This window comes from Zootermopsis nevadensis, unplaced genomic scaffold (genome assembly GCF_977971745.1).
Source record: "Zootermopsis nevadensis isolate Lab colony 2312 unplaced genomic scaffold, Znev_1.0 Znev_ptg000016l, whole genome shotgun sequence".
Taxonomy (NCBI): domain Eukaryota; kingdom Metazoa; phylum Arthropoda; class Insecta; order Blattodea; family Termopsidae; genus Zootermopsis; species Zootermopsis nevadensis.
In genome coordinates this window covers 2,511,408-2,526,400 of record NW_028259148.1, presented here as the reverse complement: position 1 = coordinate 2,526,400, position 14,993 = coordinate 2,511,408, and the positions used below count along the sequence as shown (strand labels likewise).

Below are 14,993 nucleotides of genomic sequence, written 5' to 3'. Positions count from 1 at the left end.
ATTTCTGTCTTCTGGGTTATTGCGCTGTGTAATCTAGTCGATGTTTACCAACGTTTCAGAGGTCATACTGCCTCCGTCATCAGAGTATGGAGATTTCTGTCTTCTGGGTTGTTGCGCTGTGTAGTCTGGTAGATGTTTACCAACGTTTCAGAGGTCATACTGCCTCCGTCATCAGGGCGATGAAGATTTCTGTCTTCTGGGTTATTGCGCTGTGTAATCTAGTCGATGTTTACCAACGTTTCAGAGGTCATACTGCCTCCGTCATCAGAGTATGGAGATTTCTGTCTTCTGGGTTGTTGCGCTGTGTAGTCTGGTAGATGTTTACCAACGTTTCAGAGGTCATACTGCCTCCGTCATCAGAGTATGGAGATTTCTGTCTTCTGGGTTGTTGCGCTGTGTAGTCTGGTAGATGTTTACCAACGTTTCGAAGGTCATACTGCCTCCGTCATCAGGGCGATGAATGTGCCAACAACCCAGAAGACAGAAATCTTCATCCTCACCGCCGTGAAAATCTCAAATCTTACACAGCTAATAAATTCTTTGAAAATGTGGCAGAATTTTACAATTTGAGAATGACAGCAATAAATCTTGTATGCGCAGATATTTCTTCATATGTTGATACAAGATGTACATCCCCCTCCCACAATCCAAATTTTGAATTAAATCAGTGGTAAGAATTCTTGTCTCAGTAAAATAAATGTGGCGTATATTTTAAATTAAATTAAATGTAAATTAAGGTAAGACAGTCGTGACTGCTTTTGTGTACAGAACAGTTCCGCAAAGCTCTGGACCTGATGAACCGTGCTGTAACGGCACCAGGCCAATCAATGGCACACCAACCAGGTGCAGTTGAATCGGTGTCGTATCTTACCAACCTAGAACAGACGTCTTCTGCGACACCACCCCCAGCCCAGAGGGCGAGAGAAACAAGATACGAGGTGAATATCTACCTAGAAATATGTTGGAAACTTGTGTAAGGACTTCCTCTGGTCATTACCTGTTGTCTGGGGTTGAGATTAAGTCTACATTTAAATTTTATTAGCACAGTAACAAGGTCTGGCTGATATTTAAATTTCTCGTGGCGACGAGTATGAAGTTGGATATTTTCTGGGATATTGCGCTGTGTAGTCTGGTAGAAACTGGCCAACTACGAAGGCCACACAGCGCAACCTAACATTCAAGGATTGAATTCGTTAAATGGACCTGACTGATCAGATGATTTCTCTCCCTGTCTGTATTTTACCTGAATGAGAAAACGAGCTGTTTGGTGGAATGCAAATTATGGAGCTCCTCATTATGCCGTCTCCCGTCACTAACTCCGCGCTTCATTAAACCAGCATGTTGCAGAATGTTTTTATTTGGATTATTCTTCTTCTTCTATGTCTCTCCGGTCCGCATTCGGCCCGTGGCCTCCTCGATTCTCCTCTTCCATTCGGTCCTCTGTTAGGTCCGTCTGTCCGAGGCTTTGATCGAGGTTTATAAACATCTTCCTTTTTACGGTGCAAGGTTGTTAGCCTTGCGACCAAACCCGAACCTGGAGGACCAGGGTACCTCTCCCCCTCGACCAATCTGGCTACGGAGGCCGTACCAGTAGCCCTTGGGGTCAAGCCCCGCCACCACGACAAGGTGCAGGTGCCATTAATATTTCTTTTTACATTGCAGATGCTCGCCGAAGCTGTTCGAACGGCAAGTCAGATTCCACAGGGTTTCAAAGAGTTAATTCAGAAGCGTTGTGAGGAGAGAGGCATCCTGTTCATGCCGTTGCCTAACCGATACCGCGAAGGGAAGCAAATATATCGCTGTGGTAAAATACAGATCTATATTGACAGAAGTGTCGTGTTTGTGAGTGACAGTGGCACGATGTGGAACCCCGTGTCGCTCAATAACATGCTGGATATGGCTGCCTGATGTCATCTTTCTGGATTAAGACGTTCCATCTCCGTGTATTTCATCAGGCGTTCTTCAGTCTTGTCGACGTTTCTTCCTTCAGCTTCATAATTTCAGGCAAGTTTCAGGATTCTGTTCAAATATTTCTCTCTCTGTTGTTTTATCACTTAAATATTTATAACTGTCTAATAATTTAATGTAATGATGAAATAGTAACGTCGATAATGTACAGTCTTATTGCAGAACCTCCAGTTTTATTTAAAAATTTAGGGGCTATTCTTGTCTTCTTCTTCTTCCGTTTCTTCGGTCTTCCGGTGCCTAATATTTTCTTCCATTCTTCTCTATTTCCCATCCTTCCTGAGGTAGTCTTCACTCTTTCATTATTCTTGTAATTCTGTCGTTCCATCCTGGTCTCGGTCTTCCTCTCTTTTGGTAACCTTTCCTCCTCCATCCTTTGCACGTGTCCGTACCAAATCAATCATCTTTTCTCTATCTCATGATTTCTCTAATCCTTTCGTTCCTCACTCTCTCTCTCTTCTGGAAATTCCAGCCGCTCTTAGGAAATCCATTTCCATTATTCTCAACTTAATTTTTTTGTTGTTCCGAGAGTCGTCTTGTCTTCTGAAACAAATAATAAACACGTTTATTTAAATTTAGAATTTTAAGTAATTTTGTCCTTCGCAATTTGTATTTATTGCAGAATATTAACATTAGCATTTATCAGAATCTCAGGGACTTTTCTCTCCGCGGAGTTGGTCGACTGCTTTGCAATCCCCCCGGCATTAGCTCGATTTTGTTTCCGGTAATTCCCTCCGCACTCTCACCGCTGTTCTCCCTCTCTTCTAGGCTACGAAAGAGGACGGACTTGCGCGGTAAATATCCACTTGCAATAATTTCCGAAAGTTCTTATTTAGTTTGTTCTTTCCATATGCCATTTTTTAATCCAAATTTCCCTTATTTGATGTTTTTCTGTCAAATGATGTAGTAATTAAAATATTAACGACAAGAGGATGTTGAATGTTTGGGCAGATCTCAAGGACGCTGTCAGCTGACTTGGCTTCGTAATTAACAGACGGCCGCCTGTCAGCACCAAAAATGTTGAGAGGGAGAGAGATTTTGTATTATTCTCATAATAAATAGCGACAACCTGTAGCACTTAGCTAATTATAGAGACTGTAATTAAATCGAGTGATCACTCGGTTAATTCTCCCGTGTTTTGTGGAGTGCGGAGGTTCGTTACTAAATTCACAGGATCCCATCCGCTGCACCACTCGCCCCTATCCAGAATTAGATTAATCCAATCCACATCCTCATGCCCCGTCTAAGTGTTCACGCCGTAACTCGAGCAACGAATACCTCGTGGGCCCATCCACGTCTCTGCCTGTCATTTTTTTCTTAGGTGTGGGCGACGGCGGTTCCCCGGTTCCGATTATTCCATAAAAGTGGGAAGAGGTCGTTGTAGGAACATGCGCGCCAATGACCTCGGATCGTATCAGCGCATGAAAATATCTACTGTTAAGGTTTCCTGATGAAAATTCTGCATACATTTCTTATACCTAAATTTCTGCCCGTTTTGTATTTCTTGGTATGTGGCAGAGAATACAAATTGTGAAGCTCCTCGTTACAGTTTTATCCAGTCACTTCTTAGTTCCTCCTTTTTAGGACCTGTTATTTTCCTCAGTTCGGTCGGTAATTTGATTTTATTACGATAATATTTTCTGGTTACTGGACATGACGTACAGAAATTAAAAAAAATGGTAGCAGTGAGTAAGTGAATCACATTCTTCTCCTCCTCCTCCTCCTCCTCCTTCTCCTATGTCTCTCCGGTCCGTATTTGGTCCATGGCCTCCTCAATTCTCCTCTTCCATTCGGTCCTCTGTTACGTCCGTCTGTCCGAGGCTTTGATCGAGGTTTCGAAACGTCTTCCTTTTTACGGTGCAAGGTTGTTAGCCTTGCGACCAACCCCCAACCTGGAGGACCAGGGTACCTCTCCCCCTCGACCAATCTGGCGAGGGAGGCCCTACCGGTAGCCGTGCTACCGCCAGCATAGCTCTCGAGTGAATGTCGTTAGTGAGTATTTCAGAGAATCTAAAATAATCGTATTTTATTCTATTTTGTTCGTAAGTGTTTGCATTTTAGATCTAGCTTTAGAGTTTTATTTTCAGCTAAATCTTCTGCGAAGACATTTCAGAGGGGAAGAGGTTGAACCCTTTGATCTCCCCCCCCCCTTCCCCCGTATTAAATAAAATGCAGAACAGAAATAATATTTGATTCCAGAAGTGAATGGAGTCGTATAAAAAGTTTTATTTAAACGTATTTTTCGGAGGATATCACTACGTCTTCTGTCCATTTTGTCTTTGGTACATTTCGAAGTTTCTGCTAGACAGAACGCTTCCTTCAGACTACGTTTTTAGTTGACTTTTTGAAGACCGCTGATGTTCTGTGGCGTACTCGTTCATGAACCTGCTCCGGAGATGTTGTATTTCGGTCCTCCTGACATCAGCACGAGGCCATTAAACGCCACGAAACCAGGCGTCCTTTTGATGCCTCTGTGGACGTCGTGAGAATCTTCTTGCGAATGAAATGAAATGAGAAAAGTGGGCAGTTGTAGGGTGGGCGTTGCTTTGGAAAGCGGATCAGAGCAGCATCCTGCCGTATGGGCATGAGATTAAGGTGGAGTCACTTTTAACAACTCAATAAGGAAAGTTGTTTCCAAGTTTTTAACTGCACCAGCCAAGCACAACCAACTTATTCAAGCAGTCCAATATTACAGAAGTTAGAATCGTGAAACAGCGATGCAGACTATCACAGAAAAGGTTTGTTCTTTCTGCATTTCTTCTTCTTCTTCTTCCGTTTCTTCGGTCTTCCGGTGCCTAATATTTTCTTCCTTTCTTCTCTATTTCCCATCCTTCCTGAGGTAGTCTCCACTCTATCATTATTCTTGTAATTCCGTCGTTCCATCCTGGTCTCGGTCTTCCTCTCTTTTGGTAACCTTTCCTCCTCCATCCTTTGCACGTCTCTATCTCCTCTATTATATCTCGATCCACCCTCATGATTTCTCTAATCCTTTCGTTCCTCACTCTCTCTCTTCTGGAAATTCCAACCCTTGCATTTAAAAAACTTATTAGCAGTTTTGCACATTTTATTTTTAAAAAAAACTGATAAGAGACGTTAATTATCTTAATCCTTATTAAAGAACTTCATTGTAAAGTTTGATTACTTATAAAATGTTTACGTTTCCATAAATGTTTCATTTCCACTTGCCCTTCGTCATCTCTTGAATACGTAATTTTTTTAAGTAACTTTTTAAATATTTTTAATACGCTGAAAGGAAGAGAGAAGACTTGAATGAAGTTAGAGCCTTGTTCCACGAAAACTGAACAGCAGTTAAATCAGTTGTATTAACAGAAGTGGTTCATGCAAGTAGGCCCGGACAAACCTGTTCATACTCCGCTTTTATAATGAGGTGTTTGTATTTGAATACTTCGGAATCTGAGGAGGATGGGTGTCTATAAACAGTATTTTAATCTCTAAGTAGACTTCATTCCATCTGCTTGTAGAATATTTTATGCTCTTGGATGCGTAGATTTGAGTACCAATTATAAATAGCTGTTCTGATCGTGGTTTTCCGTGGTTCCTATATACGAATTACGCTTTATAATAGTTCAGTTTTGTGTAATTAACTTCCATGTACGTGAGGAACGAGTCAATACGTGATTATATATGACTCATTCCAAACTGGGATCAGTACATGATAATTCTTTGTACGGTTTATAAAATTTCCAATGTAGAGAACATGTTTAATGTACCCGTGGGTTTTAGTGGGAAGATGGAAAGGTTTTACAACTTCTGAATATAAAAGCCACGACTAATATTAATCGCTGATTCTTCAGTACGTATTTCTCCAGGTACCACCGTTCACGTAATTTGTATCGACAGTTAATTTCATTGTTAATTTTCGTAAATATAATTACGCTGACTTCAGATGTCCTGTTCGTGCGTTCGTACGTCATTTTGTTAGCAGTTGTGGCAATATTAGGATTAATCTAAACTCTATTTTATTAATTTTAATTGAAGATATCTTTACAGTTTCGTTACAGTACCATTTTATTTCGACTCGACACAATAAACACGTGTCATATTTGAGGTTCTCGCATCAGCGAAGATGACGTAATTTTTCTGAGCTGTGATGCCACGGACACTCACAGGTAATTGGCATTTCAGAGAAACGTCGACCCCCATCGCGACCTAGAAGAATGTTGTGGTCATAAAGACTTTTCCACGATTTTCCTTTTCTGGTTTAAGTGTTTTACGATGTTTTTTTAAAGCTGAAAAATAAAAATTGTTCTGTCTGTGGCTTTTAGGTGAGAGACAACACTACATTTGAGTTAATGTCTGGTTAGAAACTTCTTTGAAGATTCTTAATATTTCTACGTGGAAGTTTTCAGAACCTACCCATCTCCTTCTCTTAACTTACGTCAAGAACCATCGTTTATAGTTTCAGTCTGTCCCTCTACGAGGCTGGAGTGCCCTTAAATACCAATTATATGTTTTTAAATATTTTAAAAAAATTCTTTTTCCAGATTTCATGTGTTCCGTCAATACTGAAAATCACATCCTGGTATCCTAAACCCATGCATGAAGAAACGGCCCATAACAGAGTCCCCGAATTGTCCGACAAGATAAGGCAACAGTGAAAAATGGACATAAATATTCTTTCCCTGGGTAGAAATTAAACCTGGAACCACAGAATTAACTCAGCGTAAGATTCTATGTGCCTTGAACTACGTAGATGCTGGGATCAACAGGAATTTTACTGAAGGTAAGAATTTGGATTCTGTAACCCTTAAAAACAATAATCAGGAGACTTAGCTTTCCTGTCCCAGCTGTGGTGATACAAAATACCTTATTTCACTCCGTGAAGACTGGTTTCATTTACAGTTTTAGTAATTATTTCTGATAACAACATATAAAAATTCAGTTTAAAGTTTAAATGCGTCATGTTTGTGTTTTATAATTAAAATATATAATATAATTCAGGTCTATACACAAACCTGAAGATGATGCTACGCATCGAAACATGTAGTAAATGAAGGCGCAGTATTGTAACATCGTAGTAACGATGAATAGCGCAAATTTTAAATTTTAACATCTGTAAATAAAGTTTGTGTATAGACCTGAATTATATTATATATTTTAATAAAAATTCAGTTTCTTAATGTTTAACGTAAAAATTAATAAACTACATTTTTACTTTAACCCCGAACTTTAAAGACGTTAACTCAAAACAATGTTTTATCTTCAAAATCGTGGGTTTCTGCTAAGTCTTAGCACACCTACTCACAAGCTAAGATTTACATCATTATTATATGTAGATGGGTGTATCGATCGTGACTTCATCGTTTGACCATAACTGTCAAGGTTGTAGAGCATAAAATATAATTAATATAAAAGATTTAAAAATGTAACTCATATTTCTTCCTGCAAGCAGACTGTAAAAATATGACGTACTAAGTTATTGATAAATGATATTCTCCATTGCCTTGCTTTTCGTATATGGAGTGACATGTAGCACTTTTGCATTGAGAAGCTCATTTGCAGACGAGATAAACTCTAAAAGGACAGGTCTTCCAGTAAAACCCACATAGACGAATGTACAATCACAGACTTAACACAAATAATCCTCAATTTACTGCTTCATAATTTAAATCTTTATTATCAGCCACTTTGTTGTGACGCCATATTTTTGAAGTATTGATATTTAAAATGCCGCTGTGTGGTTATAAATTTGTTGACCTCAGGATATGATTCTGAGAATGTATTGTAATGAAGCTTAGGTTCCCATTAAAGGCTGGGAATTTCTTGATCAGCTGAGCAAACATCAGCTTCTCAAAAAAGTGAGTTCTAAAGGATGCACCAATGTTGTGTGTCGGACGTCAGGTCGATAGTCAATCTACACAACAGTTTCAATGTTTACATGTATCGACCTTAATAGGTCTTTAAGTGCTTGAAACTAACAGACATGACTGCCAATTCGTATGCATATTTTCTGTTGTTGACTTAACCACTACATAATATGTGACACAAAATGCAGACATGTTTAATACTTTGATTGATTTTATATCCCACCTGCTTTTACAATCAATAACACTTCATTTATTAATTGAATGCTTCCATTGATTCTCGCTATAAACAGAGATTATTTCCTTAAACAGCGTTAACCAGTTGATCTTCGTAATGATGAAATGTGGTGTTTTCTTCGCGGTACGGACTGAACTCTTAAATATTATTTAAACGAACTAAGACTTCAAAGGGTTTAAATTCACATTAATATAAATGTCGCAATTTTCGCCATCAGGAGCGTCTGAGAGTTTTGAACCTAATCAGAGATTCTCGCCAGTTACGTAATTATTTATTTACTTTGTGGTTAATTTAACGACGCAATCAGTAGTTCAGGCTATGGGCTATTTGAGATACTATTCCGGCATTTGACTGCAGGTAGTGGGGAAAACCAAAATTATGATCGCCGGTCTCAAGAACGAGATATGAACCCGGGGTCTCCCGAATACAAATCCCTTGGTGAGATCTCTGTGAATAAGCAAGTTTCAGGTATGAAAATCTTGTGCTCCACAACCCTTAAGTGCTACATCAATTGGAATACGTGTTGAAAAGAAAACAAACAAATATACGTACTGAATGGATTAGTTTGTCTCAGGTTAGGGCGAAAGTAATGAAAACTCAACGTTCTATATATGGTGGGGACTTTCTTGACTGATCGACTGTTATTAGGGACCATGGAGTTCTCTTTTCATAGATACATTCGGCTTTGTTCGTTTGTCCTTGGTCATTAAAAAAAAAAGCTTGTAGAAAATATTCGCATAAAATCGACTTGGGTGTATTTTTCAAGAAACATACAGTAGCATTCCAATACTTGCAGTCAATGAAAGCTGTGCTAAGAATACCACATGGATGGAGTCAATTTTTGTTTGAGGTCTTATTATTTGTTCTGATACCCCCTGCCTCCTCCTTGCCCTTCGTTCCGTCCAGAAGCTGCCGCCCTCGTAGGATGGAATCGAGAACACACCCTTCTAACCTCCAGGCTGAAACACGTGCGTTCCTATACCATATATGGCCAATGGCAGCTGTGGAAGGCCGTGCTTACAGAACAGGTTTGTGCAGAGTTTGGGTGTAGAGGTGTTTTGATATGCAGATATAGTATGTACCAGCCTCAGCCGAGTTTATAAAACATTCAGGTAATAGGATACCAATTTTCAAGGTGATGCAAAAGGGAATGGTATTTATTTTAAGAGGACGGAATGTTACAAACCTGTCAACCTGATAAAAACGACTACGAAATAAAATTCAAATAAAATATATGTGGTATTTTAAGTATCAGCAGGCGTGACTTGTCTTTTTTTTATTATTAAATGAACTTTATTAAGTTGCTGCCAGATTAATACGCCAATATATGGACGTAGATGGAATTTTATCACAGCGGCACAAAAATGTTCGTTATCTCGTAATGTCAACACTTCACGTAGTCTACAAATAACAACATTGATTCCAGAACCAAAAGGTTAGATGTCGTGATTACTAAGGTTCACGAATATACAGAATTAATTCTTAAACAGTTCAATCAACTTCACGTCCCATTTTCTTAAGATTAGTTTTAATATTAAATTAATTATTCGGTTTTGTCCGTCTAATCACAATTATATTTAAAATTTACAAATAAGATAATTAAAATATCATCTTATGTTCCACATCGAATAATCGATTTACATTTGGAACATTTTTTACAACATGTTTCGGTTTCATCGAACCGTCTTCAGGTGTAAAATTATATCAACAAACTTAAAACTCAATTACAATTTCTGTTGTGTAGCTTTTTGGAGATGTTCATATCCATATTATTTTCACATATTGGAGCGAATGTATTGTTTTGAAGTGAATGCTTTTGATGTTCTACATCGGCCAAAGATGAGAGTGTAGACACGTTGATGTGTCTGGAGGTGTCTAGAAGTTGTAATTGAGTTTTAAGTTTATTAATATAATTTTACACCTGAAGATGGTTCGATGAAACCGAAACATGTTGTAAAAAAATGTTCCAAATGTAAATCGATTATTCGATGTGGAACATAAAATGATATTTTTAATTATCTTATTTGTAAATTTTAAATATATAATTGTGATTAGACGGACAAAAACCGAGTAATTAATTTAATATTTGATTCACAATATGACGAAATGATACTATCTTATTAGTTTAAATGTTTTTCTTCCATCGTCTCGGTCTCCGAAAGCAGTCACTGACCAAAAAGTTTCTGCACCAAAATTCTGTATCAATTTTATATCTCGCCCATTCGAATTACATTTCCATGATGTGATTTCCCTAGCATAACAACGCTACTATCTTTATGACAGGAAACACCAATAACGCAGGGACCCGAAAACCTAACAACTGTACGACGTTTCTGCTTATTTATAGAAAAACGAAGCGATGCGATGATAAAACACATCCTTGTACATCTCGTGAAGTATCAGAAACTAGTGATTTAATACGCCTGGAAGTTTTGTCATGAAGGAGACTAGAAAAGTACAGTTATAGCAAATTACAGAGATACTTTTTTCTCTCTCTCAGAAGAGGCTATTATTCATTTTTCCGGTGTTACGAAACTGCAACCATACTCACTTAAGTCATAAGTGAGTCTTCGTCACACCGCAAAGCTCCTTCAAGTCACCACGTCCATTGAAAGGATAAAATATACTAACGTATCTGTGACTATCTGCTACTAACAACACGTTGAATTTCTTAAGACGATAATCGTTTCTGCGACCGTCACAGTTCTCAGAACTATTGCGTACTGAGTTGAACAGGGATGGACAATTACTCGGGTATCGGATATGATTTTTAAGCGTAGTTCTCGAAGTAACTTACGCAGACGTATTCGACCAATCATCATTCACTTCAGGTACGAATTCTTTCCTGTGGGCTGCGCGTTTTAGGTGAGGAGTCTTTACGTACCAGTGGATTTTATGTAATGAGTGAGTTTTGACTGTTTAAGTTATTTTAAATTATCAGTATATAATCGCGAAAAGAAATAATCTTTATAATCTAATGATATATACATAACGGAATAAGCTTATAGAGAAATCTAGTCCTAATTCGGATCACAATATTAAAGTCAATTTTAAAAAAAAATCATCTTTATTTTCTCTTTAAAATTAATCTTCAGTTCCAGAAACCGAAAACTGGAACGCTGTTTCATGGCGTCAGTTAAGTTATTTCAATGTTATTTAATAATATCCAAATATAAACGATGGACGAATTCGGTTTTAAGCGGGATGAATTTTTCTCATCCCTGATACGGAAATTAAAAAGTAGTCAACTTAACCTCGAAAGTATTTATGAACAAGGGAAAATACTTTGGACCGTCCAATTGACAAACACAACTCACACATGACTCATTCTGTCTGTAATGGCGAAGCATCCGAACTATCCAAGTGGCCAAGTGGCCAATTGTAACATGGCCACACCACTACTTGACTTTCAACAGGATGTGGGGTGACCTTACAAGTCGTGTTAGCGGATGGAACTTGGGGAAATATTTCTTAAATTCTCTCTGAGATGGGGGAAAAAATCTAGCCATTGTTCAGGTTGAATATAGTCTGCTTTGTATCAGCTGTTTCTCCTCAGATAACTGTCAATATTGTTACATTTTAAGCTTGGCCGCTTATCAAGAGGTTTTCTTATCGAAATTCTATGTACGTTTAATGTTTCCTCCGTCCGAACTAAGCGTTCAGACCAACGCGATCTTGCACGCTATAAATAAATATCTCATAGAATGATATACTGCATGTTGAAACTTAAACGATCCTTTAACTTAACATAAACACAACTTATCGATGTGACAATATTTGTACTATGTTGATGTATATAACTGATATGGTCTAAAGGATGTCGGAGGAATAATCTCGAATGTTGCTGAAAAATATTGACAGAGTGTCCCTGATGCTGGCCCCTTAAAAACCGAAACATGTCGAGAGTTACATTATACAAAAAAATAAATTAAATTGCATCGCGTTACTTTGATGGAACATTTTTTTTATATGAGCGAGATATACAGAGTGTCCCATAAGTCCACGATGACAGGAGAAGTCTTGTTATTTGGCAAAAGACGGAAAATGTGCATTTTTTGTGTAAGTGCCTTCTGGTTTTGTTTAAAATTCTGCGAAACTGGTTGTGTTTTTTACGCATTTACTCTGAATTTCGAGGAAGCCTGAAAACTAACACGAAGTACAGTAGTCAGGGTGAATCTGTGCGTTCTACAACCGCTAGAAATAAAAAGCGTACTGATCAGAGCGGGTGGAAGGCGTAGCAGAGAACGAAGTATGCTATAAACTTTGTTTCCCTGCAGTAATACTTCTTACCCCGCTGTCTCAGTTTCAATGTCCGTAATGTTTTCGGTTTACATAGTATATGCATGTTTTCCGTCTACTCACAAGCTCGTGACGTATGCGAAACGCACAGTTTGTTCCGAGCTACTGTATAGCTTCTTTCACGAGACATGGCGTGAGTCTGTTCATGCGCAAGAGAGCCGTTGGCGTGGGGTGGGTAATCAATAGTGAAAAAAGACGTAAGATAAGAATCGCCAACTTCAACAATTTTACACCAGATGGTGCTCTCAGCAAACTGACCTGGTCTTCTTCTGCGCGTTGTTCCACCAAGTGAACTCGTCCATCTTTGTGACTCCGATCAAAACAATGGAATGTCGCTTCTGAGTTCAAGCTGTAATTTGTGGTACGAAGTACAATGCATCTCGGCTCTCTTGTTTACATGATAAATATTAGGACAAGTGTTAATTGACTCTAAAATCGGAAGAATTCCGAAAATTAAAGCTACATGACTGGGCTGTCATATCAAATACAAACTAACCAACTATTTGTGTATCCAGAATGAAAAACAAATATGGAAATTTTTCGTCTTTTCTAGGTATTATCCTCTGTCTTTAGATCTGGAGGAATATAGGCGGGCCCTCTAGACATTTATAACCAGCTGTGGACTTGACCGTGAACCCTCCCACCGCTTTCAGACATACATCAATGAAAAGAACAGGACACGATCTTGAACATTTCCAGCTTCATTCAGCAACACATGTGTCTAAAACGTGGGCAGTGGTGGAACTGTGGGAAAAAAACCCCTTTAAAACCCAGTGATAATTTCATGTCCCACGTGATTCAACAATCAGAAACCTTTCACTTTTTATTTATGTTTCGTGTGATTCCCACAGTAAACAGCGATTACTTCCTTAAAAGATATGTATGACTACAGTGAATATGTGAATTTCATATACAACACAAGAAAAATTGCTGTATTAGGCGTTCTTTACAGTTCATCGCGAACCAAGCGCAACATATGGGCCCGTTCCACGTGTCTCTATCACAGTAACCTTGACACCTTGGACGCAACAATGATCTTGACTCACATTGTTACAACTTCGGATTCCTCTGTTGCATTTAATGCCATTGTTGCACGTGTTGCCTTATAAAGCATGTCTGTCCCATACATTCCTCGAGATAGTTTTTATGAAACATGTAATCCACAGTTTACATATGAACTTGTAATGCCTTTCGTGAACTATACACAGCGTCCATTTTAAGCGTCTGTTGTATTCAATCGTGTTAAAATATTCAAGCGATCGTGCATTCTAATAATAACAACAATAGAGCTTTCAACTCCTTCGGGTGGTAATAGAATCATGACTTTTCCTTTGTTACAAATTATTCTGTTGTGTCATTTAACATTACTTTGGAGCTAATGGTTCCATTTACAGATTATATAAACATTGGTTAATTTAATGATGACTGTTAACAGTATAGGTTATGTAACGTTGAATATGAAGGATGTTTATGAACCCATGCCCTGTTTTGAGATAATAGGACAGAAAATCCATGGAATTCCTGGATCATGTCAACTAACCTTCTGGCCCATATTTGAACATGACATCCCCCAGACACGAATGTTAGTCCCTCAGTGTTGATGCACAGGAAAGCACAGAGAATGGTTTTAAACATGACTGATACAGTCTGTGGACGGGAAGAATGTTTAGCTTGCTGTAAAGATGCTTACTGATTTAGAACAATGGTTTATTTTCTTTTGTGTTATTTAGGAATGTTGAGTTACGGGATGTAGTCGATTGTGTGACGAATAAGCCGGAACAGGCACGACCTTCGCTGGAGGGACTGAGGAAAATCGGCGTTCCGATGTGGTGAGTAGTATAGTCTGCTATATCAAAATAGAAGAAAATAAGTAGCATGTACTGCAAAGGGACGTTTTGTTGGAGTCCCTGTGCTACCCCTGGACACGGGAGGGGGGGGCTTTGTAGAGCGGCTAAATGCTCGTGAAAATATGTCAGAAATGAGGCGATTCTTGGGACACCCGGTACGTTACAAAAGAAACGCTTTGAATAGAACTAATGACGTATCATTTTATACGTTTCGCATTCCTGTCTCGAACACAATCAACGCCGTAAAATATATTGTTTAACGCTTTGAAGCCGAAGCTCGTCTGAATAACACACGAACCGAGTCCGTACCTCGAAGAAAACACCGCACTTCACCATTAGATAGATCGATTGGTTAATCCCTGTTTCCTGTGACAATCGTTTAAGCAGTTTAGTGGTGCACGAGATTCTGTCGATCTTTGTGATATATATGTGATAAGTTGGTAACACTGTGCTTGTATCTCGCCCCCCCCCCCCCCCCAAAGCGTGTTTGCCGCCCTCTGAGAGAGTTCGATGTTACGTGTTAGTCCCAATATGGCAGGAGTTTTTTATTGCCGTCATAAGCTGGAGCTACAGCATCCTAGGAGAGATAAAGCGAGACGCGTGGCGTGGCAAGCTACATCTCCATCTCTTGAGTGACATTCCTGAAGAGCCCGTTTCCCTTTCTCTTACAAGTCAAGGAGGGGACAGAGATAATTTTCGCGCCTACACATTCTGAATGGCAACCCCCTCACCTCCTTAACCGGTTCCCCTTCCAGAGGGCCGTAGTCTGTGCGGCCCCCGCACACATCTGTTATCGACGAGGAAAAACTCCGCCTTCTT

At 39.0% G+C, this 14,993-nt stretch overlaps 1 protein-coding gene across 6 annotated transcripts in view; it reads left to right on the top strand.

Moving 5' to 3' along the window:
• The window catches only part of sip1 (septin interacting protein 1), a 43,701-nt gene extending 34,438 nt beyond the window's left edge, over positions 1-9,263 (top strand). For 3 of the 6 annotated variants that reach the window (XM_022073522.2, XM_022073523.2, XM_022073524.2), the window contains 2 exons: positions 769-938; positions 1,663-2,132. In XM_022073522.2, coding sequence (XP_021929214.1) covers positions 769-938; positions 1,663-1,908 — 416 coding nt within the window. In that variant the 3' untranslated portion in view covers positions 1,909-2,132. Of the gene's footprint in view, positions 1-768; positions 939-1,662; positions 2,133-5,976; positions 6,268-6,470; positions 7,070-8,934 lie in introns of those variants that run through there. The other 3 variants (XR_015535284.1, XR_015535283.1, XR_002544577.2) reach the window with 3 other exon arrangements.
• The last annotated feature ends 5,730 nt before the right edge of the window (positions 9,264-14,993 follow it).